General features: G+C 44.7%; 4 protein-coding genes across 8 annotated transcripts in view; 1 reads left to right on the plus strand and 3 right to left on the minus strand.

The window, feature by feature from the left end:
• NF1 (neurofibromin 1) overlaps nt 1–26,239 on the plus strand; it is a 72,537-nt gene that overhangs the window by 37,355 nt on the left and 8,943 nt on the right. For all 5 annotated transcript variants that reach the window (XM_088066350.1, XM_088066351.1, XM_005525662.3 and 2 more), the window contains 17 exons: nt 14,348–14,780; nt 15,017–15,357; nt 16,074–16,276; nt 16,557–16,750; nt 17,114–17,254; nt 17,481–17,760; nt 18,831–19,045; nt 19,202–19,263; nt 19,379–19,493; nt 20,317–20,418; nt 21,272–21,412; nt 21,754–21,880; nt 22,451–22,582; nt 23,098–23,233; nt 23,999–24,156; nt 24,994–25,116; nt 25,798–25,925. In XM_088066350.1, the coding sequence (XP_087922476.1) occupies nt 14,348–14,780; nt 15,017–15,357; nt 16,074–16,276; nt 16,557–16,750; nt 17,114–17,254; nt 17,481–17,760; nt 18,831–19,045; nt 19,202–19,263; nt 19,379–19,493; nt 20,317–20,418; nt 21,272–21,412; nt 21,754–21,880; nt 22,451–22,582; nt 23,098–23,233; nt 23,999–24,156; nt 24,994–25,116; nt 25,798–25,925 (3,031 nt within the window). The remainder of the gene's footprint in view (nt 1–14,347; nt 14,781–15,016; nt 15,358–16,073; nt 16,277–16,556; nt 16,751–17,113; nt 17,255–17,480; nt 17,761–18,830; nt 19,046–19,201; nt 19,264–19,378; nt 19,494–20,316; nt 20,419–21,271; nt 21,413–21,753; nt 21,881–22,450; nt 22,583–23,097; nt 23,234–23,998; nt 24,157–24,993; nt 25,117–25,797; nt 25,926–26,239) is intronic.
• Nucleotides 1,118–4,906, minus strand: OMG (oligodendrocyte myelin glycoprotein). Its single transcript, XM_005525904.3, has 2 exons — nt 4,774–4,906; nt 1,118–4,045 (listed from the first exon to the last, which is right to left on the minus strand). Exon 2 carries the CDS (start codon nt 4,037–4,039, stop codon nt 2,741–2,743), a length of 1,299 nt encoding a protein of 432 aa, XP_005525961.1. The 5' UTR covers nt 4,040–4,045; nt 4,774–4,906; the 3' UTR covers nt 1,118–2,740.
• Nucleotides 6,389–8,582, minus strand: EVI2B (ecotropic viral integration site 2B). Its single transcript, XM_088066327.1, has 2 exons — nt 8,247–8,582; nt 6,389–7,262 (listed from the first exon to the last, which is right to left on the minus strand). Exon 2 carries the CDS (start codon nt 7,229–7,231, stop codon nt 6,392–6,394), a length of 840 nt encoding a protein of 279 aa, XP_087922453.1. The 5' UTR covers nt 7,232–7,262; nt 8,247–8,582; the 3' UTR covers nt 6,389–6,391.
• On the minus strand, nt 9,892–13,372 carry EVI2A (ecotropic viral integration site 2A). The gene is made up of 2 exons (XM_005525661.3): nt 13,229–13,372; nt 9,892–11,307 (listed from the first exon to the last, which is right to left on the minus strand). The coding sequence occupies exon 2, from the start codon at nt 11,289–11,291 to the stop codon at nt 10,530–10,532; it is 762 nt and encodes a 253-aa protein (XP_005525718.1). The 5' UTR covers nt 11,292–11,307; nt 13,229–13,372; the 3' UTR covers nt 9,892–10,529.

Raw genomic sequence — 26,239 nt, forward strand, 5'->3', positions numbered from 1 at the left:
GGGTATTTTGAATCTTGCCCTGAAATGCTAAATAGTTGTTTTGAATACCAGTTTCACCGAGAACAGATTATTTTGAATTTCTGGAGGTCTGAGCCCGCAGCGTGTTTACAAACCCCAGCCCTTGGGCTTAGCTCAGAGTGTCTGCGCAGTTGCCCAGCAACAAGTGCTCGACTCCCACTCTTCTGCCTCCTCCCTGCTGCCTTATCGACTCATTCGTATTCCAGAAAAATACCAGGAAGCCTCAATTCCAGTCTGCTTCACTGAAAGCAGTGTGAGCAAGAAGTGCTGGTGCTGCAGCTCGGGCAGGGTTTGGGAGGGAGTGCAGCCCTGGAGCAGTGCTGGCTCTCTTCATACCCAGCTTCCCAGTCCTGTCCCTGCTTTTGGAAAACCCCATAGCCTCAGTTCCACTTCCCAGTTCCTCCTTCAGTCATGCTGAGGAGTTTGAAGGCTGGGTAGCAAGTCCTTTAAGGTGGGGGCTTGCAATTTGCCCCAGATAACCTCTGGGAAGCAGTGTTTTCTTGTTGCTGGTCACCAGATTGTCTCATTATGGGTGAAACACTCTCAGAGCCTTTAAAGTTGATTCCGTGTAGGTTTTTTTAATGCAATAGAATTTGGCATCCCGTACTGATTCTGCAGCAAAGACACATGCAGTATTTCCTGTAATTTCCTCAAATCAAGCAGTATAGCCACAGCACCTCATTTTGTGATGAGTCCTGCCTTGCAAGCTTGCTGCTCCCACTGTGTGGGATGAGGCAGTTCTGGGAATTGCTGAGTTCAGAGCATGGGAAATAGGTTGGTGCTACAGTCAGCCAGCACTTAGCCAACACAGGGACTGTCCAAAGAGAGCAGCAGCAGGGACTTCTTCGGTGTTTCTAAGTTCTAAAGGGTAGGAAGGGGAACGATAGTACCAATGTTGTGATCATCTCACCAGCTTATTGCTAAACAATATTAGAGATCCATCAGTATCTAAATAATGCAGTTTAATATAACCATAATTTCCCCCATAAGACATGACAATGGAGCCGAATGTCTGCTTTAAACAGGTTTGTGTAATACAATGCTATCTATTTATTCTATTACTCTACTTATTAGAAAAGAAGCACAGTTGCTAGTTCAGTTCAATACAAACATAACTTTATTTTTACTTAAATGCCAATGAAATAACTGTACAAATCCATTGTGTAACATTTGCTGTTAGAAATTAAAACACATTTCCGGTTGTAGAAATACTGTTCACAATTGGAAAGTTGTCATTTCTCTGATACCTGTGGTTGTAAATGATCTACAGCCCCCATTGACACCTTAGGGGAAACTGGTAGAGGACTCCAGTCTCAGATGTGAGGTTTTCTGGGTTTTGCAGCACCTTCATGCTACAATAACTGGAAATTAAATGGCCTGGAATGAATGGAAAACACTGTATAAGATCTGTAGTATTAAGTGGATAGTACTTTTTCAATTAAGTTGTTCTTCAGTTTTCATTTCATGCTGTTTGCAAAACTTCATCTGTAATATATCAAGTACCTTTGCCATAATTTAAATAGTTTTCCTAGAGTGGACAGAACCATGCGTGCAGCTATTTCTACTGGCTGATGGTGCGGATGTCAAGGAGAAGAGCATCCATGCTCGCCCTTAGAAAGCAGGGATTTGGGCATGTTCAGTGCCATGGACTGGATTCATTCTCTTTGAAGTCACAAGAGTCAGGATTGTTTCAATGACAGCTCACCAGCTAACTGCTTAATTGATTTGTTACATGACTTGCGTTAGAAATTGGCTGATGTTTTGTCTTACTGATAGTAGTTTGCTACCTTCTGGCTGATTTGTGGTATTCTTTTAAGCAGAACATATTAACATTTCAGGATGTCACTTGACATAAAGTCAAGGCGTTCCAGGTCATTAATTTGGGTAGATAACACCTTGGTGTTTGACAGTGTCATGGCATTGAACATCTGGCATTTTTCTCTACTTTTATCTTTTTTTTCTTCTTTTTTTTCTTTTTTTTTTTTTTAATATGGAGAGAGCAATAACTTGCCTGCAGTCTCTAAGTCAAGCCAGAGCAGAAGGATACTAGTCCCTACCACTGTCCCATGCTGAAGTTAGACCATGTTGCCATCTCAGTTTACACCCTCATAGCAGACATCATGGCATTGTCATATTTAATTCCTAAATTCAAAACTGTTGTTCTTCATGTTTAAAATACTCTAATACATATGAAGCAAACATAGATACACATGCTAGCAATTTTGCTCAGGAATAACTTCTGATTAGTGAAACAGTTCAGTTTAGTTCTTTTATTTTTTCCCTTTCTTTTGCATGTCATCATAACTTACAAGGAATCTGTGCTGCTATATTACAGGAATTGCTCACTGGCAAGTCAAGCAAGACAATGCAGATATGATACAGGCCTTCTGTTTTTATCCAGTTGTTTGATGACAAAATCATACATTAAATCAGTACTTAAAATGCTGATGTGTTTATTCTGTGCAAGTAAAAGGAAGAATTTAAATACAAAATAAGCACATTTTTAAAACCAAAATAATAGATTAGTTGTACTCAATTATTAAGACATATGAAAATAAGTAGCAGCTTAGTATCAAGACATTAGTGTGTGCGTCTTTAAGAACTCTTACTTTCTTTAGATCAGAGTCAGGACTTGGAATTTCTTTCGTTCATTATTTCAGCTGGATGTGTTAACTCCAGCTGTTATCACATCAGCTCAGTAGTTTCCATGGGCTGCGGGCCCTTAGTCCATGGCCACGGCCAGAGCGTGCAGCACTGCCAGGCACAGCAGCCCCACCTGCCAGCGGCAGGCGCAGGAGGGCACGCGCGCGTCCGGGGTGCTCGGCGTGGCCTCCTCCTTCCTTAAGGTAGCGGTTGTGCTTTGAGGCAGCTTGGAGTTGGTTGTTGGCATTCCACTGGTGATGCTTAAAGTCATGGGAGTGGTGGAGGATCCTGTGGCAGGGGCCAGGCTGGCGTTGCCCTCGGTGGAGTCCTGGGTGAGGATTGTGCGTGTGGCCACGGCCTCCTGGGGGCCGGTGGGGACGTGCAGCCGGGGCCGGTCTGTGCCAGGGAACAGAGCCGGGTGGCTTTGGGTCGCCAAGGCAGGGACTTCCTTGGCTTTAAATTGTTTGTGCATTTTGGTCGCTTTGGTGGGCTCAGGCGCCGCAGCAGAAGCCTCTCTGTCCACTGCCTTTGTGCCTTTGACCATGGGGCTGGAGTCCAGCGCCGTGTACTGGGCCGGGGCTGGCACGGTGCTGGCCCAGGGCCAGGGCTGCTCGGCACAGGGGACCCCCACAACACGGGCAGCTGTGCCCTGCACCCACTGCAGCACATAAGGGATGTTTTGGTTATCGCTGCAGGACCAGGGGTTGTTGTACAGAGTTATTACCTGCAGCTGGGAGAGCTGGTCGAAAGCTTTGTCAGGAATGTATGAGAACTTGTTGTTGTGCAGGTAGAGGCTTGTGAGGTGTTGCAGTCTCACCAGTGTTCCTGGGAGTATCTGGGACAAGAAGTTATTGGATAGATCCACTGTCTCTATGTTGTAGGGCATGTTGGTTGGAACTGTCCAAAGTTTGTTGCTGCTGAGATTGAGAAACTTGAGACTGCTCAGTGTGTTGTTGATCAGGACAGCTCTTTCCACCATATTCCTGGAAATATCGAGCACTCTGAGATTCCACTGGTAAGCTGTATCAAGTTTCTGAAGAACTTTAATGTTGTTGTTTGTGGCATATAATTCCCATAAGGACTTGGGCAGATGAGCAGGAACATTCTTGAGCCAATTATTTGAAATATCAAGGGTCCTCAGATTGGTGAACCTCGTTAGCTGATGATCGAGATCTACAAACTGGTTAAAGGACAGATTTAAATATGTAAGGTTGTCTTGAAGTCCCTGGGGCAGTACAGTTAAGTTTCTGCCTGAACAGTCCACATTCCTGTCGTTTCCTGAGCACTTACAGCTAGAAGGACAGATACCCAAACCAGTGGGTATGAAAACCAGAAGGACCAGCAGACAGGTAGATGTGTTCAATATCTGGTATTCCATTGTTGCCTGGAAATAAATATACCAAAATGACACCCTTTAAATCCATGTAATACATTTTATCTCTGTATAAGGGTTGTCTTGACAATGGCCACTTACAGGAGAAATTAAGTAAAAATATCAATAACCCCCTTTGTGGCACGGTCCTTTTTAGAATTGTTCAAGAGAGACTTCACAAAGCATCCCTTCAGCCTGTCATGTTGTCTGGCAGAATGAGACTTGTTTTTTTCATCTCCCTTTCCCCTTCCAGCTCAAATGAGGGCTTTCTTCCGAAAATGCAAGTCTCTTCCAAACGTTATACAATGTCTGCTTCTTGTTTTTAGTGATTTCAAGCCTATATTATGTTTGGAATAATGTGTTCATTTATAGACGATGAAAAAATGGCTGTCAACTGGATCTTCACAAATCTCTGCAGTAATGTAGCAGTCCCCCCCATCCAGGCATGCTGTTTGCTTAAGTAAATAGGTTAAAATACATCGTAGGAATTTAGCTTGAAACCCAAATTCCAGCGTCCGTGCTAACATGCACTGTAGTGTTTTTCCCTCCTTACAGTGTTAATTATGATCTCAAAGCTGGAAACACATGTTTAGAACCCGAGTTACCGTTAGTAAGAAATCTCTGATACTGCAGCAAATTCCTGGTGCAAGCATCTGTCATCAGCTCCTAATTCTATTCCCGTTTCCACCTCTGATTCGGTAGTAGGATTTTGTCAGTAAAATCAAAAAGCACAAACTTACCGTGGTGTCCTGCAGTATCAGCACATCGTTTCTGTGATGGATTGGAGCGTAGAGGTCGCCTCGTTCTGGAGAGCAGCTCCAGAGGCTGCCGGGGGCTGTGCTTGTCTCAGCTGCATCGTACGGCTGCGCCCGGCTCCGCAACCACCTGATCCTCTGGGCACTGCAGAGCCGGCCTCGAGCCCTGCCAGGGCCTGCCAGGGCTGGGCAGAGCAGGAGCAGGAGCAGGGAGTGCCCGCTGCCAGCCCTGGGGGCTCCTGCTCCCTCCCCTTGTGCTGCCTGCTCGCTCCCCCGCACGCCCGCTCTGCCAGCTCCGGCTGCCGTTCCACTTGGTGGCTGTTTGAAAAGGCAGGTGAGCTTGGCTTCTTTTTGCCTCCTGTTAACCTCTCCTCCTGCAATAGAGGTTCATGTGAATTTAGGCTTTCTAGCTTAAGCTTTTTTAAGCTACACTGCCAGAATATGTTTTCATAATTTAAAATACTCTGTTTTCTGCTCCTCGGATCAGGCTGTCACTGTGTTGTCAGGTATAATACAGCTCAGCTTGTAGGATTTTATGGATTTGTACAGGAAATCACCATCTGATTTTCTCAAAGCAATATGAGAGTGAGAGTATTTATAATGTTTGGTTTATAGAACTGTTAATTTTAACAGGGTATCACTTGAATTATACAAAAATCTTCATATAATTGTAATGCTATTCTTTAGGCATACCAAATCATACAGCTTATGTAAACAGGAAAGGAAATTGAAAATATATTTTCCTATGGCCATTGTATGCACAGGAGCCTGGAGTTGCATTTAGATAGTGTACTACTCCTTATTAGTGATAGTTTGAAAATTCTGGTTTATTGTGTGCAAGTCTTTTTTCTGTGGTCCATCCAGAAATCTATTCCCTCCTCATGTGAACTGCAAACTCTGCCATTTTGCAGAGCTCTCATGGAAGGCTAGCTTCAGTGACTATCAGCTTCTTTCTATAAATATAAATATTCAATTCTGGTAAAAAATAAAATTATTTACTTCTGGTACCAGCCTGCTACTGCCGAGCCAAGGCTGGTGTGGGGGAGATGAGCTGTGCTGGTACTCAGGGCCCGGAGAGGAGCATGGAAAGCACTTGGACACTGGGAACTCGAAGGAATCTTACACCCATGAACCATTAAATGAGTTTGTGTTGGTAACTGAGTGCATTCTGTATCTAAGCAAATATTCAGGTGGGCTTTAAGTGACCAAAACATCTTTGACTCAGAAAGCTTTATTAAAGTGGCCTGGAATGGGTTGCATTCACTTGCCCCGCCCAGGGGAGCGAAGCTGGGTCCCTCTGAAGCTGGGCTGTGTCTGAGCTCCCCGCGTGTCACCGGCACACACAGCTGTGTGCTCTGCCTCCTGCACTCTCTGCTGATGGGTGATGACTGGGCACAGCTCAGATTGTACTCAGAGATTTGCTTCAGGCAGAAGCAGGTTGTTCTCTCTTGTGAAAGCTGAAGTTGGGAAACACCAGGGAAATGTCAAGGAAGTGCTGGGGCCTCGCTGTTCTTGCCTGCATCAACTTCTCCTTTTTCCACTTTTTTGAAAATAAGAAAAATGTATTAAAAGAAAAAGGTACTGGGGAAGTTAACCTGGCAGTCTACAAAGGGTGTTCTGGCTGGGGCAGTGTTTCATGGATCTCCTGGATCAGTGGCTCAGGTGCTGAGGGCTGTGGTTCCTCTGCTTCCAAGTGCAGTGCCGAGGGCTTGCTGGGATCGGAGCTGGGCTCCTCGGTGGCTTCCCAGAGCCAGTCCGGGGGTGGTGGCAGGTCAGGGCACACAGCTGGAGTGTCTGGGGGAGGACAGGAGTCAGCTGCAGTGCTGGCTGGCTCCGAGGCAGGAGCTGGGGCAGGGGCCGTGCCGGCTCCGGAGCAGCCCGCGGCCGGCAGAGGCGGCTGCCCGTTCTCAGTACTGGTACTGAGGTGGGGTGAGTTCTCTGAGGCAGTTGAGTCCTCCTGCAAGTTTGTGCCTTGTTTCAGTCTCCAAGGCAACATAAATAAGACTGAAGAACGCTTGGTGCCATGGTCAGAGTCTATGAAGAGATCTGGCGTGTCACCATCCACGAAGGGGGACCGGCCTGCCCAGTGGGACTCAGCCAGAACAGGCCTCATGCAGCATTTCCACAGGAGAATGATGAGAACTGCCAGCAACATCCCAATCAAAACGAGGCCAATTAGCAGTGCAGCTACCCAGCTGCCGTCCCCAGCTTCCTCCTCCCCTGGCAAGGCCTGGGGTTCTGTTACAGCCAGGGATGTGGCAGACTGGTAGAAACTGGGCCCAGTTGCTTGCAGTTGGTAGAGAGGGCGTTTGTCTGTGCGTGGGCTCACGGCAGTGCTGCACGTGTGGCTTTCAGTCGTGGCAGCGTGTTGAGGTGCTGCTGCAGAAAGGGAGCTCCAGATTTCCCCACAGAAGAGAACCAGCACGACCTGGTTGCTGGCCATTTCCCTCCAGCCTCTTTACAAGGGTCCTCTCCTATTGCAGGGAAGAAGTACAACATGGTAACTCACAAACTGTATTTCTGCACTTCAGTGCCACCAGACAGTTCTGTGTTAATACCATCATAGTGAAAATAATGGTCTCTACCATATTTCATGTTTCAAGCCTGTTCCCATCTGCATGATCAGTGGGTTTGGCACTGACTTTACAAATAACAGCAGATTTTCAGCATTATTGATCATATTAATAAAGTGGCCTGTTTGAAGGTGATGGCTTAATATCATCTTTTTCCACCTTATCAGAAAAAGGCATTGGCAGAGCAGTCCTCACAGCGTTTCAAAATAGCATTTATCAATCATGTAACTGGCTATGGACCTGGAACAAACTCTGCAGCATTGACAGACAGGGTTGTCAGAAGTGAAGAAACGGCTTGTTGTGATATAAGCTGCGACAGAAGTAAAAGGCTCTTTACAATTTTCTTTAACTTTTATTCCTGTTATCATATTTGTTCAGCATAGGAAAATATTTAAAAGTTTTCCAAGTACTGATGCTATAATGACACAGCATTCTAATGGTAAAGTATTTTATAAATAAATTCCTGCATGCAGGTTGTGCAAATGTTGAGTTGTTGGCATGAAACAGACTTTTTTTCCTGTACTGATTAGAGTTCAGCTCTAAATGTCTCCATGTGAAATAAATGATACAAAATTCATCCCCTACACAGCTCTTTTCCTTCTGAAGTCACTTTCATGCAATTTGAGCTAATTCATTAGTTACTATAGTGCTAGTCCTGTGAAGCTATTTCTGGGAAATTAATATGCATGAGTCTTTATGGGTTTACAAATATGCAAAATTAAATTTTAAATGCAGCAGTGTAAACACACACGAGCAGTAAGTTAATGACTTGAGAACATCGTGATCTAAACTGTCAGGTTTGTAACGGGTTAAAATGATTCAATCCAGATTTTATCCAGCTCCCCTCTTTTCAAAATAGACTCAATACTTGAAGTTGATCCTTACCTGTACATTTATCTTCTCTGAAGCAAGCACCGTCTGCCTTTGTTGTTTGGAGGCTCAGGAGGGCTGTCTGTGCTCAGAGTCAAACAGTGTAAAATGGCTCTTTTCAGCAGAAGTTTGTGCAGAGAGGGAGGAAATTGCCACCGCCGGCAGGAAGTGTCTGTGCTGGGCGGCCCGGGGCTCTTGCCAGGGAGATCCTGTGTTCTACGGGCAAACTCCTGCCCTGCCAGCCGTGCTGGGCTTCTGGAAAAATGGGTCTGTGGTTCTTGCCACGGCAGGCACCTCTGTGTGCTTGTGTGGAAATTCTCAAATACCTGTCTGCCTGTCTTTGTAGAAAATAGTTATAGTTTCTTCTGTGTGAATCAAAAACTGCAAGTTTGGATGTGCGTTGCTGATGTAATTCAATGGTGGGTTTGCTGTGCTCTCAGGATTATTAGTGGGAAGCCACCCTGGGTTCCTTGGTGAGTCATGGAAAGCTGTGTGGTCATGGGATGTGGCTGCTTACACATCCTCTCTTGTGTGGCTGCATCGAGAGGCAGAGGGCAAAACCTGATTTCACCCTCAGCCTGTCCCTACTCGCTTGGTTGTTTCTCTGTGTGGACAGCGCTGGGACCTCCTGCCACCACTGGTGGAGGGCTGTGCTCTGAGCAGCTGCTTCCCCCTGAGTGTGCCTGCTCAGACCATAGAGTGTAACTCAAGGTGCACTCTTTGTTCCCCGTGAGCATTTTTGCCTGGAAACGCTGCCTGGCGGAAAGAAACCCACACCAAATATGTCCTCGTGGCATTTTGCAATTGTGTCCTGTCAGTAGCTACTGCCAGATTCCTCTGCAGCCCTTCCTGTTGTGCCTCCCTGACTGCACTGCTTCTCTCTGACACTGCCTGCTTCTGCAGCAAATGCACATCCTGATCCCACACTCACACTAACTTGGTGTTTCTTGTCTGATTTCTTTGTCTCCTCCCCGTTCTCTTCAATCTCCGTAACTGGTTCCCAGTTCCAGGCTAAGCATGCAAACTCTTTCCAACTTTCTTTTCCTCACTACACAACCCACCTTTGAGCCTGGCAGTTGCATTTTTTGAGCTCTGTCTCTCTCCTGGCTGCCACAGCGCTATGGTCCTGCCTCTGCTGCTGTATCTGCCCTGCCAGCCAAGTTAATGGGTGACCTAGTGGAATTGGGGTGGGGCATTCAGTCATCCTGGTCCTCTCAAACTCGTACCACCATCTTACGTGTCACAGCTGTTGGTTACAGCTGCACAGGATGTTTGGAGCTTTGGCACTGTGCAGTCTCAGCACTTGTAACCACAGTGCAACAGAGCTCCTTCAGCCCAAGGAGCAGCCTGGGGAAAGCTTCTCACGTTTCCTTAAAAGAGCAAAGCTCTGCTGCAGGGAGAGCAGCCACAGGCACCTCCCTGGAATTATGGGACAGTCAGCTCTCTGAGAATAAAGAAACTAAAAGTTGTGGTTTGAAGGAATTCCTGGCATGTTCGTTTTGGTGTCAGGAGAAAGTGGAGTGTTTCCATGATGCAGGAAATCACAGTGAATCATCAGAGACCTTTACTGAGCTCAGCCAATGTTACAGGAATAAAACATTCCAAAATGCCTGGTCATGTTTTTTTCTAACATTCTGACTTAAAGAAATAGTATCATGTATGTAATTTAAAACCTGATATTGCAAGTTTATTGAAGATAACAAATTGAACAAGTTCTCATATTCCAGCAAATACTACAAACTTCATCTATTCATAGATAATGTTGAAACACTGTAAATATGGTTCAAATCAGTCTCCTTCAAATGCAATTAAGCTGGTTTAAGAAGTTCTTGATGAAAAATCCAAAAGGGCATTTTGAGAGGGACTAGATCCTGGATTAATGGTTGAATCAGAGTTGTGACTAATGTATGGTTTTCTTTAAAAAGTGACTTGATTATGCCTGTGCAGCATCTTGGTGTTCAGCGTGTGGATCAGACAGTCTGTTCCTTGTTCCCCTCTGTGGTCTTTGTGCATGGGCAGGTTCTGTCCTTTTATCCTGTTCAGCTCCTGTCACCCTGATTTCTGCTCAAAGCCGTAGAACCAGTCTTGACACTCCATACAGAAAGCCATTTAACACAGTCTTACTTCCTTCTGGATCCACACGTGGCTGCAGCATTCCCTCTGGCATAAATGGAAGAACTCTAAAATCTGGATTTAGCTTTCATGGGGGAAAATTCTTGTTTTTGCTTGAAATCCAAGTTTTTACCTTACATTAATGGTGTAACAAAGGCAAAAAATGAATTTTTACTTGAGTATGAATTAAATCTCAACTACAAAATTGGTTAAAATGGGTTTGTGTGACTGGGATGGTTCTTTGCTTTCTTGTTCATTATCTGCTGCTTTGGTGAGTTTCTCAGTAGTTTCATCTTCAGTTTTCTTTTGGTTCACAGCATCCCTCCCTGATAACAGCTCCTGCATTATCAGCTCGGTTCCACTTGTCTCCTTGGGCATCCTCTGCCACGTTCCTGATGCCGTGGGCCATAAGCTGTTGGTGGCCAGGAGGTCTCCATTGCTCCTGGGCCTGCGTTTGCCCTGCTGGGCTCTTTTGAGATAGGAGATTTTGTTGGCTACTATGACTGTGGATAGAAACAGGGAGGTGCAGATGAGCACAAGAACTGCAATGGTAATGAAGCAAATTAGTATGAGAGACTTATTGTCTTCACAGGTTTCTTTAGTCATTGGGCTCTTGGGTTTGCTGCCTTTCCCCAGTCCTCCCGTGGGGGAAACTACTCTTGGGGCAGGGGAGGTTGCATTTTGAGTCATGGTGGAGGAGAAGGATGGCAGGGTACTTTGCATTTCAAAAGTAGTCATTTGGCTGGTGAAATTGAGGCTCAGAGGAGGAGACTTTGTGCTTGGTTCTGTCCTGTTCTGGCTCCCACTGAGGTTTTGGCTGATGGGACTCCAGGTTTCTTCTCTGAGGTGTGGGTAACCTGTGTGATTTGCACTCGTTTGCAGCCATAGGGAGAAGATAATCATGACAGGGAAGGTCAGGTGTGAGTTACTGGATGTCTTTGTCTTCATCTTCCTGTTGAGACCCCTGCAAAAATACAAATTATGGTGCTAGTTTAGCAGATGCTGGTTCTCAGAGGATTGGATTGGACTTCTCAGGGAATAGTAGGTTCTTGATGAAAAATACATGGCCTCATTTTGGGGGGGATGTAGGAGGACGAGTTCAAGTGCCTGGATTGTGAAAGAATAGGTTGGCTCAAGCTTCTGACAGTTTGAGGTTTCAGGAAAACATACAAAGATCAGAAAAGAACATGGAGCAAAGAGAAAAAGAAAAGTGTTTCCTACTGAGGGCTTCGTGATGTCAGGGCAGACTCTGGGAGTTCCTTCTCTCTGAAGCTGCCCATGTTACACATGGTCACCACTTCTGCTTTTACATGAAGACCCTGTGGAGGTTACAGATCACTGGCTGCTTCTCACCTCCCTGAATTCCCCTGGGGCAGGCAGGGGAACCCTGCAGGGAACAGACGGGCAAGGGAAAAACTTGAACCCAAAACGTTCTGTAAGTGACAGCAATAACTTCATGGAAATTATGTGTGGTTCCTAGCACAGCTGTCTGGAGTACTTTGAAATGCCCAGGAAAATCTCTGTTCTCTTGTTTTTCTGCTTTTTTGTACAAAAACCTCTTTATCATAAATGTACTTCTGGTAATTTTCTCCCGAACATTCCCGATTGTGACATTTTCTTTAAAACACCACCAGTCATTATGCAAATGAGAGTAACCATTCATATGTTTGTTCTGTTTCACATTTGTGTGGCATTCAAGTACCACATACCCGTTTAATTTTTCTGGAGGGTAGGAATGTGAGAGTGGGGTTGGTCTGATACAAAGACAATAACCTCCAATTAACAATGATAAATGAGCAGTGCTGCTGCTTGGGCCAGGCTGCTCCGGACCTGCCCAGGGCAGGGCTGTATCCCACCACTGAATTCTGTCTCTGGTAACTGATGGAAATGTTTCCTTTGAGTACTATACACTCAGCTTGGTGCAAATCAAAATGCTACAGAGAGTGACCAAAAGTAACACTGTTAATTTTTTGTTTGTTGCCTGTAAAGTGGGTTCATGTGTGTGTAAATATGAGAAATGAGAGAAGTGATGTTCCTGGTGTGTGACCAGGTGAAGGGAAGGCAGGGATACACCTGCCTGGTGTAAGAGGATCTCTCCTTACACAGCAAGGAGCAACAAAAGATCTTTGTCTTTAATGTTGCTCAGTTCACCCATAACATAAAATTATTCTCCTTCCTGAGCTTAATCCTGCTTGTTCAGGTTGAACTAGAAATCATCTTAGTCATCAGCTACTGCTCAGGTAGTATTTTTGTTTATATATGGTAGAAGTCACCTGGATGATTCCTTGTAGCATACTTGGAAAACGAAAAGAAGAGCAAACCCAGCAAAGCTTGGGGTTTTTTTTAACATTTCAGCAATTTTGAGCAGAACAGGCAGAGCCAGCAGAGCTTCACTGCAGCGTTCCTGTCCTGTCCCTGCCCAGGGTGCAGCTCCCAGCTCTGCCCCAGCACACTGAGCCCAGTGTTCATTGTGGGCTCCCAGACCAGATGTGCTTTCCTTAAAAATCAATGGGCTCGTGGTGTGAAGGGCTGCTCTTGAAACCATGAGAGCAAAGGGACTGATCTTTAAAGAGATGGTTTTCTTTTTAGTTCAGCCCTTTGTGTCGGAGTAGTGGCAGGGTCTCAGTACCCAGCAAGATCTGCAGGGCAGGGACAACAGAGCCAAGTAGTGACTGTCACTGTTGATTCCTTCCTGTCTGACTGTGAATAACCTTTAATATGATGAAAAACACTGTTTATCAGCTTCCCTGATTCAGTTAGAGATACTATTTCTACAGTTTGTTACTATTTTTTAATTACTGAAACTTCTGTAATACTTTTGCATACAATTTTCTACAAAACTTTGAAGTACAGCTTAAAATAGGAGAAGGAGAATGTGTACTTACCTTGCCAAGATGTAGTCAACAGAAGATGGGTGTTTCAGATATTTAGTCCTTAGATGATAAGATTTCTTTGCATATATTTGACCCTAGGGTGCAAACAACCATCAGTGCACAGCAGGGAGATTTGGGCAGTGCTGGTGTTTTTTTGGCAAACCTAACTGCAGTGACATGTGGCTTTAAGTGGGGAACTAAAACCACAGCGATGACACACTTCCTTTGGGTAACAGCTAAACCATGACACACTGGGGGAAAAACACCAACTTGCCCAGCTTAGCTCTCAGAACCACAGGAGGTAACGGGGGAACAAATCTCTTGTGCAGATGAATGTTCTGTGTTTTGTCTCCTGGGTTGTCCTACACTCAAGTGCTACTGAGAGAAGTGTCCCAAAAACCTTAAAGCTACACCTGTGCTTAGAGCATTTATCAGCTCTTCTGTAGCCTGTTTGCCTTGGAAGAGTTGAGTTAGTGACAGCTCAGAATAGTGACAAGTATTTTAAATAACCTTAAATTTTCACAAGCTGCTGATGAATTTATTTTTAATTAGTTCTTCCTACTAGAATTCAGTCTGCTGTGTGAAACCCAGTCCCAAAATTCAGAGAATCTTTAAAAGAGGAAAAATATTCTCAGTTATGTGAATGTTTTTGAAAAGAGGTATTTTTGTAGCCTCTGTACTCCTCAGAGGACTGACCATTCTTAGAAACACCTCCAAGCATAGGAGTGCTGCAGGATAGAGGAATTGGAGTGGCTCTGGACTCTGAAAAAGTTGGGGTGTGGATGTTTGATTATTCTTAAGACTCCTGAGATAAATATCTTTTTCCACATACAAATATATATATAATTTGAATTTCTAAGGTTGTTAAGAAGTTATAGGCACTTGAGGTTGTGGGGCACTTCAGGATGAAGCTGAGTTATCCGAGCTCCCTCATCCTGGCACTAAACGTGGCTGGAGTGTGAGGCAGTGCCCACCACACCAAGGCCAGTGTGGTGTCCCAAGGCAGGGCTGTGCCAAGGGTCAGTCTGGCTCATGGGCGGGATTTGGGGGTGCTCCTGCTGTGCCTGGGCACTCAGGGCTTTGTGCTGTGGGCCTCAAACATGACCCAGCCATGTCTGTCCTGTCTTACAGGTTCAAGACTGGTCAGATCAACGGGGATTTGCTGATCTACCACGTACTGCTGACCTTGAAGCCATACTATGCAAAGCCATATGAAATCGTGGTGGACCTCACACATGCTGGCCCCAGTAATCGCTTTAAAACAGACTTTCTTTCTAAATGGTTTGTAGTTTTTCCAGGCTTTGCTTATGAAAATGTCGCAGCAGTTTTTATTTATAACTGTAACTCTTGGGTCAGAGAATACACCAAATACCATGAAAGGCTCTTGACAGGTTTGAAAGGGAGCAAAAGGCTTGTTTTCATAGACTCTCCAGGGAAACTGGCAGAGCACATCGAACACGATCAGCAGAAACTCCCAGCAGCTACCTTGGCTTTGGAGGAGGACTTGAAAGTGTTTCACAATGCTCTCAAACTGGCTCATAAAGACACCAAAGTTTCTATTAAAGTAAGTACTTTTACTGCTGATGCTAGTGATCTGTTATATTTGTATAGGGGTTGGGTTATGATTTTACTGTCTCTTAGTTCTCCTCCCTTGTCTCGAGGCAAAATCACAACTTTCTAGTATGCCCCATTAGGAAGTACAAAGTTTCATGCATTTATCTTTCCTAAAAGTAAAAGTGTGAGGCTTTTCTCTCTCTGTGTGATTACCAAGAGGTGCTGAAGCAGTTCTCTGTTCCCAAGGTTGGCTCAACAGCGGTGCAGGTGACGTCGGCAGAGCGCACGCGGGTGCTGGGCCAGACCGTGTTCCTCAATGACATCTACTACGCCTCTGAGATCGAGGAGATCTGCCTGGTGGATGAGAACCAGTTCACCCTGACCATTGCCAACCAGGGCACCCCCCTCACCTTCATGCACCAGGAGTGTGAAGCCATCGTCAGGTCCATCATCCACATCCGCACGCGGTGGGAGCTGTCCCAGCCCGACTCCATCCCCCAGCACACCAAGATCCGCCCCAAGGACGTGCCCGGGACGCTGCTCAACATCGCCCTGCTCAACCTGGGCAGCTCCGACCCCAGCCTGCGGTACAGAGCTCTGCTCACTCACAGGGAGCCTTCCCTGGCCTGCTTCCCTGTTACACATCCTCTCTCGAGCAGAACCATTTTTCTTTCACCACAGCTCCATAAAATGCAATTTTTAATAAATACTGAGTTTCTGTGAGTGAAGAAGGGCACACACTGTCAGAGGAAGTGAAGCATCAAAGAACCTTAATTTCTCTTTATAAGGAGAAGTTGTTCTGCTTTGCACTCTTTGTTTATTGGGTACATATAATTTCCATAGTGTTGAGCTTCTTGTTTAAGAACATGGGAGCTGTACCCCTTAGGGCAGCCTGTGATTTGTGTCAGAACAGGCTCCCCCAGGCTGGGTGCTGACCAGAGGCACCTCTGGGCTCTGGGCAGGCTCTCTCCCAGCAGCTCAGGTACACCTGCAAGGATTTAGCATTTCCTGGAACTCCAGGCTGTTCTGAGAAGTCCAGTACACAGCCCTTCACACATACTCTGTAACCTTATCAGAAATGGTTCAGCGCAAATGGAGGAATAATTTCTTCTATTTCTCCAAGGAAATTCTTTTTTTCCTCCAAATTGTAACCAGTCCAGGGAAAAAGTTCAGAATTTAGATGTAATTTCTACTACAACAACATTGAATGGATTTTTGAAATGTCAATACTGTGATGCATAACATGTATATGTTCAACAGTACAAGAAGGCTCTTACAAATCACATTGTTTGCTTTGTTACAGGTCTGCTGCCTATAATCTTCTCTGTGCCTTAACCTGTACCTTTAATTTAAAGATTGAGGGCCAGTTACTGGAAACTTCAGGTCTGTGTATCCCTGCCAACAACACCCTATTTATTGTATCTATCAGTAAGACTCTTGCAGCAAATGAGCCACACCTCACTTTGGAGTTCTTGGAGGAGTGTATTTCAGGATTTAGCAAATCCAGTAAGTAACTCCATTGCTAGTTGGTCCTAACCATGAACTTGAAAAGATTCTAATCTCCAAAAATATTTTAGATCTAACTTAGTCATCTGAGCTTCCTCACTGGCTCTGTTGCTCTGTCCTTTTGCCATGCCTTTTTGAAGCTTCTCTCTTCTCGCAGTGCTCTTTGCTCAACTTGGACAGTAATTATTTTAGGCACTAAAACTGAAAGGAAAAGTGCTGAGGAAGAGTTATTTCTGCAGAGGCCAGTTCTGGCTGTGTGTGATGAGTGCTGTTGTTGCAGGCATTGAGCTGAAGCACCTGTGCCTGGAGTACATGACGCCCTGGCTGTCCAACCTGGTGCGCTTCTGCAAGCACAACGACGACGCCAAGCGCCAGCGCGTCACTGCCATCCTGGACAAGCTCATCACCATGACCATCAATGAGAAACAGATGTACCCTTCCATTCAGGCCAAGATATGGGGCAGTCTGGGACAGGTATGAGTTCTGCATCATTTGTAAACAAACAGACGTTTTCCTGCACTTTAAATCAGGTTTCTTCTTACTGGGGTCAGCATTTTATAAAGAATTATACTTTAAAGTGGAAAATAAAATAAAAATAGTGCTAAATTATAGTTTCTAGTTCTGAATCACTGATAGTAAAACCTAATGTAATTCAGCTTTATGCTTCTAAAATTTACATGGGGCTTTTTGCCAAAAGAGTCACTAAAATGTATGCTTCAGTTTGTGATAGTTGTGCATGTTCAGCTAAAAAGTGAATGATTGCTGTTTACAGGGTGGTTCACTGTGGAAAAGTAAAGTTAATCTGACTGGTAAGAAAGGATTCTTTTTCTCGTTCAGATAACAGATCTCCTGGATGTAGTGTTGGACAGTTTCATCAAAACCAGTGCCACAGGGGGCTTGGGCTCCATCAAAGCTGAAGTGATGGCAGACACAGCTGTAGCACTGGCTTCTGGCAATGTCAAACTGGTGTCAAGCAAAGTGAGTTCCCTCTTTGCCTTCGTTTCTTTTTGTAGAATAATTTCAACTTATTTACTAATGTGACACTGAGATGGTTTCTGGTAACTCAGGACAGGCAACAGTGCAAAACTCATGATAAAATAGGTTCCAAGCAATGGAGTAATTCAGTGTTGTGTTGATGTTTTTTACTGAAATTTTGAGCTGTGCTCCCTGTTTGAGTAAAACAAAATGGTTGCTCTCTTTTCAGGTGATTGGGAGGATGTGTAAAATCATTGACAAGACCTGTCTGTCCCCTACTCCCACGCTGGAGCAGCACCTGATGTGGGATGACATTGCCATTCTGGCTCGGTACATGCTCATGCTCTCCTTCAACAACTCCCTGGACGTGGCAGCACATCTCCCCTACCTTTTCCACGTGGTGACTCTACTGGTGGCCACAGGGCCCCTTTCCCTCAGAGCTTCCACTCATGGGCTTGTCATCAACATCATTCACTCTCTTTGCACTTGCTCACAGCTTCACTTCAGTGGTGAGCTTTTTTGGATTTTCAATGAAGCTGATTGCTCCTTAATTTGTTTAACATATATTTGAGTTGTCTTTCTCTGCAAACTATTCTGAGAGTTTGAAAACAGTGGGTTGTAGTTCAGCATGAATACAAATCAGAATGAGGATATGATCTACAAGAAATGAGTATGGAATTAAAAAATGTCTTACTTAGAGGAGGTGCATAGTGTAAATTGTTTGTATAATGGGTTTCAGAAAAAGAGAAGAAAGTATCAGTGATTTTCTGGTGAGGTAAAGGAGAAAATACATCTGTGCTAAAACTGGCTCGTGCATCTTGTGAAGGGTTGCATAACGTGGTAACAAAAATACCAATTACATAAGGGAATTGTGAAGTTACAGTGTTAAAACAGGTATTTTATCTACTGTTGTATTTTACTAGTCCTAAAATAATTGATATTAGCAATTCAGCACTTCTTAGCCCAGAAGCACAATGTCAAACCAGGCTGAACTTTGTGCAGAAGAAAAATTCAAAATTTATGTGGTCTTGTCTTTTTTTAAGTGTCTGAAATCTCATTTTATGTCTGTACATGTCAGCAGGGAGAGTGGGTGCGTGTGCACACAGAGGGGTCTCTGTGTCTGTGCTCTGATGCCTCCTGCTCACACAGTTTGAAGTGCACTGAAATCACCTGTAAGGTCAGAGCTGTAAAGATATTCAGTGCCAGAGCAGGGCCATCATTTTCTTCTGCTTTAAGTGTCTTTCTTCATGTGAGTGCCAGAGCCAAAAGCAGAGTCTGCTGCAATTGGAACTTCCAGTTCTGTCGGTATTTCAGAGAAGGAACACGTTGGGTTTCCATTCTCTGAATCACTGTGAGGAGAACATACAAAGCCACATCTTTAAACAAGTTCCTCTGTAGCAGTCTCTAAAATCCATTCCTTGTGCCTGATTTTGGCAGCCAGGGCAGGAGAGCAGAGCTGCTGTGCTGACTCGGGGCAGTAGCAATGGGCACAAGGACCTGGCTGTTGGTGTCCTTGGGGGGGAAGTGTGCCTTTGAATTTCCCTGGTATAAATACAATATCTGCAACTTTATTCAACAGAGGAGACCAAGCAAGTTTTAAGGCTGAGCTTGACTGAGTTCTCTCTGCCCAAGTTTTATTTGCTGTTTGGGATCAGCAAAGTGAAGTCGGCAGCGGTGATCGCGTTCCGCTCCAGCTACCGTGACAGGTCCTTCTCGCCCGGCTCCTACGAGCGCGAGACCTTCGCCCTGACCTCACTGGAGACGGTCACCGAGGCCCTGCTGGAGATCATGGAGGTGTGTGGGGCAGGGGAGCTGAGGAACAGGCAGATGTGCCTTCTCCCTGCTGCCAGTTAACAGCTGATTGCTGAAAGCCAAACTTCTGTACATTCCCCATTGTACAAATACATTTTTTCCATGTTACATCTGTTCAAACAATCTAATTCTCTTTAGGCTTGTATGAGGGATATTCCAACATGCAAGTGGCTGGACCAGTGGACTGAACTAGCTCAAAAGTAAGTCATAGACTTCAGACCCTGAGCCCTCCTGCCTGTGCAGTACACCCAGAGTTCTCATCCTCGTGTTATATATACATTTTGTTGCATATCCGTGTGCTCTGTTTCTCCACAGGTTTGCATTCCAGTACAACCCCTCCCTGCAGCCAAGAGCACTGGTTGTCTTTGGCTGTATAAGTAAACGAGTGTCTCATGGACAAATAAAACAAATAATCCGAATTCTCAGCAAGGTATACGGGTCTGTCTCTTTTCCTTTGTGACTCATGAAGTAGCTATTTCTAGCTTTATCTTCCCATCAAATATAGAACTTGGCATAATTTCAGGATAAATGTTTTTTCAAGCATATTCTTGTATAGAACTGATTGTAAATACACTTTGTATAAGCCAGGCTTCTGAATTTAAATTGATGTGGTGGCTTCTGAATTTAAATTGAATGAGTTCCATCAGCTGTGACTTCTAGAGTACCAGTGAGTGTCAGTTTTAAACTCCTGACACAGGTGGATCCACCAGAAAGTATTTGAATAAATGAGAAATTTTCTGTTAAGGTATTTACCAGCATGCACTTAACTCATAGCTTCCTTTTTCTTAAAGGAAGTGAATCACCTCATGTGCTGTTAGTAAATATAGTAAAGAGCTGATTTATATCAGAAAACTGTGAAGCAGGTGCCTGGCTTGACAGTGATGTTCCATCACTCTAAAGCAGGTTGTGCTCCACAGCAAGTAAACAATATACTAAATATGTGTCCTTTAAGCATTTCATTAGAGTTTTATAGACACAAACTTTAATTGAGTAGTGTCTAAATGATAAAAGAGCTTTTCTCCAGCTCTTATGACCCCCTGCAGCCTGTCTGTTAGGGTACACATTGTGCAGCCATATATTTGTTTCTGCTGTCTAAATCTCCATTTGGAAAAGTTCTTGAGAGTTGATGTAAAATGAGCTCAGGCTTAGTAAGTAATTGAGAAAAACAGTTAATGTGCAGAGCTTTGATCTTACTTTTACAAAGCAAAATGTAATTATGGTTGTATTTGTAATTACTCTCTCTTTTCAAAAAGGGACTTGAGAGCTGTTTAAAAGGCCCTGATAATTACAATAGCCAGGTTCTAATAGAAGCCACAGTTATAGCCCTCACCAAGTTGCAGCCTCTTCTTAACAAGGTAAGTCACTGGATTTTGAATAAACAGAATGCATTTTGTAAATTATGATTATGGCTATAATCTCAGAAATACAAGTTAAGTGTTGAGGTTTGTGAAGTTCACATTTTGCTGTGACTTGTGTGATGGAGCACATATGGGAAGTGTGGCAGATTGTGGGACCAGTGCGAAGGCTTGAGTAGTGCTGGGGAATGTTCTGTTCTGCTTCAGGAGCAGAGCCCTGGCATTTGGGCAGAGGCTGTGCCCAGGCTGTGCCTGTTCCTTCAGCAGGGTTGCAGGCTGGAGGAATAGCCATGTGTGGGGTGCAGCTGGTTCAGGCAGCCAGAGCCACTGCCAGGCTCCTGCCCGAGAGCACAGTGTGGGCACAGCAAGAGCAAAGAGCAGCCCTGGTGGGGAGTAAAACCTGGTCTGGAAAAAGCTCTGCTCAAGGGACCCAGGATGTGTTTGAGTTGAACTGTTTGCCAGTTCCTCCCACGTGTGGTTCTGATTTGATGAGGAAGTGCCTGGCCAGTTCTGTATGCAGAGCTGCAGTCCATGTTCAGATGGAGAACAACAGACCCATTTCTGGTCAGGCTGGCACAGGGCAGTGGGGGTCTGACGCTGTGTGAGCAAGGAAGGGATGTAGGTGACGAGGAATGGCTTGGGAGGTGCAAAACAGGCTTGAAATTAATTTCCTTTCTACTGTTCACCCGTGAAGTGCATTAGCAGATCCGTGTGAGCATCTGCTCCCTCAGAATGGCTGTGGCTGAGCACAAAACCTGCTACAAGGGGGACAAACTCTTCCCTCCATCCTGGTTGTCTTTCTCCTGCAGGAACTGACTCTGAAGTGCAGTGGTGGCTCTTTTTCTCCCTGCAGGACTCCCCTATGCACAAGGCTCTGTTCTGGGTGGCCATGGCTGTGCTGCAGCTGGATGAGGTGAACCTGTACTCGGCAGGGACAGCCCTGCTGGAGCAGAACCTGCACACGCTGGACAGCCTGCGCGTGTTCAACGACAAGGTGAGCACAGCCTTCACTCGTGGCAGCAGTCAGAGCTGATAGAAAAGGGGACAAACCCCACCTTTATCCTTGTGAGCACTTGTTAAGCAACTAAACCTGAATTTGCATTATAAATTGTTTCACTTGGTGATACCTACAGACAAAGATGTGGAGTGAAGCTGTCATTACTCTCTTTGAAACTGGCACAGAAATGTCCAGGTGTGATCTGTGAGAAAGTGTTTGATATTTTCCTGTAGCCTCTAAAAGAACTGTTCTGTCACTTAAACAAAAAACCCAATGAACTTGAGACATCCTGAGTAACTTCCATTGAGGTGCTCTTATATTTTGTTTTTGTGGGTCAGAGCCCAGAAGAAGTGTTCATGGAGATCAGGAGACCACTTGAGTGGCACTGCAAGCAGATGGATCATTTCGTTGGGCTAAATTTCAACTCCAACTTCAACTTTGCACTAGTGGGACATCTCCTGAAAGGTAAGATGAAAGTAAAGATAAGCATACTGCTCTTTCTTTGAGATGAGCGCTTACTTTAGGAATAAAAACAAGGCAAGGGATAACAGGGCCACACTTGGTGGGGATTTTGAGTAATTTGGATTACAGAGTAGATAAAGAATTAAACACTCTTGGATTAAAGATCTCCAGAATCTTCTCCAGATCTCCTTTATATGTCCCCTCTGAAGGTCTTTAGTGCTGCTGCTGGAAGTCTGAACTTTCACAACGTGCAGAGCTTCATTTGCTGCAGTCTTCTTCCGTCAAGAATGTCTCTCCCAGTTTGCCTGTGCTCAGGCTCACTGGGTTTTTTAGAAGCCTGATTTGTGAAATAACAGATACAATGTATGCACAGACATTTAAAATGATGCAGTATTGAGAGGAGGGACAAGAAAGAATTAGTCTTAAATGTGCCATTTCTGGTAGCACTGTGCTCTCTTACCCTTGAGATGGAATGTCTGAGAATGTGCTGGAAAATACTTATAAATGCTTTCAAAATATTTAGTGCTTCATAAATATGGATTCAAAAGTTAAATACAGTCTCTTGTTTCTTAGGGTACAGGCATCCTTCCCCTACCACTGTAGCAAGAACTGTGAGGATTTTGCACACACTCCTTGCTCTGGTTAACAAACACAGGAACTGTGACAAGTTCGAGGTGAACACCCAGAGCGTGGCTTACCTGGCAGGTAATGAACCAAACCTCCTTTCCAGTCTGGGCTGACTGAAAACGAGTGGATTATTGTGGAATTCCTTCAGCTTCAGGTTGTTAAAATTGTACCAGCACAAAGAGTACTTGTAACTGATGGGCAGGAGTGTGGGCAAGGGGGCACATTGGGAAGGCTTTTTGGAGACTGAGGGCTTTGCCAGCACATCCTCTGCAGCTTTGGGATTTCTGCAGGAAGGCTGGAGGTTTCTTGGTGTAAATACTCAAGTGTAGGCCTGACAGCACCCACATTTCCAGTGGTCTGGACATAGAAATTGTGACCGTGAGGGCAAATTTGTGAATCTTGCCATTGTAACTGGATGGAAAACAGAATTCTTTTTAAATGACCTGCTTTTAATCTGTGCATTTCTTAAGGTGTAACTGCAGCTCAGTGATGTAAATGTCCATTGATGTATGTAAGAAATGCAGAGAGATGGAATATTTATATTGTTCACTGTGTTCCTGCTGTGGAAAGCTTCCCTTGTCTTTGCTTTGCAGCCCTGCTGACAGTGTCAGAGGAGGTGCGGAGCCGCTGCAGCCTCAAGCACAGGAAGTCTCTCTTGTTGACAGATGTTTCAATGGAAAATGTTCCCATGGATACATACCCCATCCATCACAGTGACACAAGCTATAGGTTGGTTGTCTCGCTTTTAGCCCAGTTACTCACATTGCAAAGCCTGTTCCTGTGGTGCACTGAGAACTGAGCCCCACTGATAGCACTGAGTCCATGGGCTGTGGTGGCTCCTGAGCAATTTGCTCCTTACACTGGGATCAGGAGGCATGGAGAAATTTGGATGTGCAATTCATACAGATTGAATTTTCAGAGCTTAACTGCTCTGGAGGCTGTTAAACCTTTTGCTAAAATCTTTCTACAAGGTCTGATTTAATCTCATTTATATTTTAGAAGAACATTTTGTTTGTCCTTTCAAGAGCTCCAGGGCATGTACCTGTCTGGAAACCTTGACACCTTGTTATAGCCTGTGTGCAGGCAGAGAGATCAGCCTCTTCCTCTGATCCAGAGGAAATCAACTGGAAATGCCATGGAGAGCCTGTGTCCTCCACAGGGAGCACTTCACTCATGAGCTCTCTTTTTAGCATTGAGAGTGGAGTAGCTGATTACTCAATATATTTTGTCTTGCCCCATAAGCTGATTTGCTTGTGTTCTTTTCATTGCTTTATTTTTTATCTCTTCAGCATCACATTCATATCAGATTGTTTGTTTTCACTAGCTCAGACATCTTTGCAAGCAAAGTACTTACTATTTGTTATTATGTGTTTTGGGGAAATTAACCTGGTAGGAAAGATGGGTTTAAGGAAGGATAGTTTGACTGCTTGAAAAACCTCTGTCTAAATAGCACAGTTTTAAGATTTTCTTAATTGAATTTCTCTGCACTTTCAGGACACTAAAGGAACACCAGCCCTGGTCATCCCCCAAAGGGTCAGACAGACACCTGGCTGCCAGTTACCCAACAGTGGGACAGATCAGCCCTCGCACCCGGAAATCCATGAGCTTGGACATGGGGCAGCCTTCACAAGCCAACACTAAAAAGCTTCTAGGTTATTAACATAACTAATTTATTGATATGTCTACAGAATACCCTGGGAAGCATTACTGGAGAAAAATTGTTCTTGCATTAGGTCTGGCTTTAAGGGCTTATTCCTGATTGAGAGGAATAAGTGCAGTTTCTGCAAAATGCAAATTTCAGGGCACTGGACAGTTAAAGAGGACTCAGTTCTTTTGGTGATGAAGAGGGGGAGCGAGAGCAATGCTCAAAATGTGCATGTTGAAGTGGAGAAAAAAAGATATTCCAGATCCTGAAGATTCCTAGTGCCAGTTTTTGTGCTCCCAGCCCTTTCCAGCAAAGCCAGGAAGTGAATATTTAGAGTGCTCTGGTTGGGGCTGGAGGAGATGGTCCCACGTGGTAGATATGTGTAAACAATCTGATTTGTACTCATGGCTTCTCAGTGCATCATGTTTACAACAAACTTGTGTATCAGAGGAACAAGCTGAGTTGCTTTGCAGAACTTGTGGAAGCCCTCTGGCATTACACAGGTGGAAGAAGAGGGGCTTTTCCTTCATTCCAGCCCTTTCCTGCTTCCTTTTCAGTAACCACGTCCTGGCATGTGTATTCTGTGTGGGGGCCAGGAGTCCATGGCATGCCCCCCTGACTAATTGCATGCTCCCTCCTGTGTGTTGTGAAGCACTTTGGAAGCTGTGATGGAGAGCGGCATGGTGTGATCGTATTTTCTGTCCCATCCCTGAAAATGGTGAAAAGGTCCCCAGATTCCTGTCAACACGTGGTAGATAGGGGAGTAGCTTGGCCAGAAAATTGGAAAAAGTTAGAATATGGATTTAGGTTTAATGTTTTTAATTGCCTGATAAATTGTTTTTAGGTACAAGGAAAAGTTTTGACCATTTGATATCGGACACAAAGGCTCCTAAAAGGCAAGACATGGAATCTGGAATCACAACGCCTCCCAAAATGAGGAGAGTAGCCGAAAATGATTATGAAATGGGTGAGACACAGGACTAACATATTAAGAATAATACTAATCATAAACGCTTTGTATATCTATACAAAGGACTATTTCTAAATTCAGTGTTTATTTACCAAGGTTACTCCAAGGTAAGGGAGAAGCACCTTCCTTAGCAATGGCTTCTGCAGGGTGCAGCCTTCATATCTCTGGCAGCTGCACTGGAGCTGCTCAGTTTACAGGTGCAGAATCAGGGGCAGCTCTAAAGGACTGCATACAGGAGTGCAATGAAATAAATAGCATTTGGCCTTCTCTAAGTTAATAAGCCCCAGCTGCAAATTCTTGCAGGAGATGGAACATGAGCTGATGCCTGGAATGCCTCTCTTCATCTTCTCCCCCATCTGCTTCCTGTGCCCCCACCCCCAATTGCAATGCAAGACCAGGGTTCTTCTCTTGTATCTGCCTGACCCTAAATTTGGTACTTACACCCCTGGGCCTGTATTTCACTGAAGAGGAAATTGGGGTTTTTGTTTGCCATCTGATAACACATCCCATGTAGTGGTCCAGTGCTGCTGCACTACAGCGCAGTCGTTGCTTTGACCTTTGTGATGGGGCCGGTGAACTCTGAGGTTTGCACACAACTGACTCTGGTGTGCAGAACCTGATTCTGTCTTGCTTGGGGTTTATTTTGCTCTGGATGAGTTGCTCTTTTTTATCTGGCAGAAACCCAGAGAATATCACCACAGCAACACCCACACCTCCGGAAAGTTTCCGTTTCCGAGTCAAACGTCCTCCTGGATGAAGAAGTTCTGACTGACCCAAAAATTCAAGCACTGCTGCTTACAGTCCTTGTAAGCTTTCTTCTGTGTGTTGTCTGCAATGTTCTGATGTCCTTTTATCTCCCAGCAAAACAAATGCGTTCCTTGAAGTTTTTCCTGGCTGAGTTTAAGACATACTATTTTGTATAATAAAAGGTTATTAATACATTAAGTTTAAAATAAATGAGCATTATCGGAATCCCAGCATAATTCAGTTTAAAAGTCATTAACTGGTAGTAGAGGTGCAGTCTCATAGCACTTTCTTCGGCTTTACCACTGCAGTTCCCACTCCAGGTACAATTCAGAAAGGCTCAGTTGTGTAAGAAACAGATGAGATAGATACATTT

The sequence above is a fragment of the Pseudopodoces humilis genome, chromosome 23 (assembly GCF_049639895.1).
Source record: "Pseudopodoces humilis isolate 2021_Gansu_Grassland_sample_001 chromosome 23, ASM4963989v1, whole genome shotgun sequence".
NCBI lineage: Eukaryota > Metazoa > Chordata > Aves > Passeriformes > Paridae > Pseudopodoces > Pseudopodoces humilis.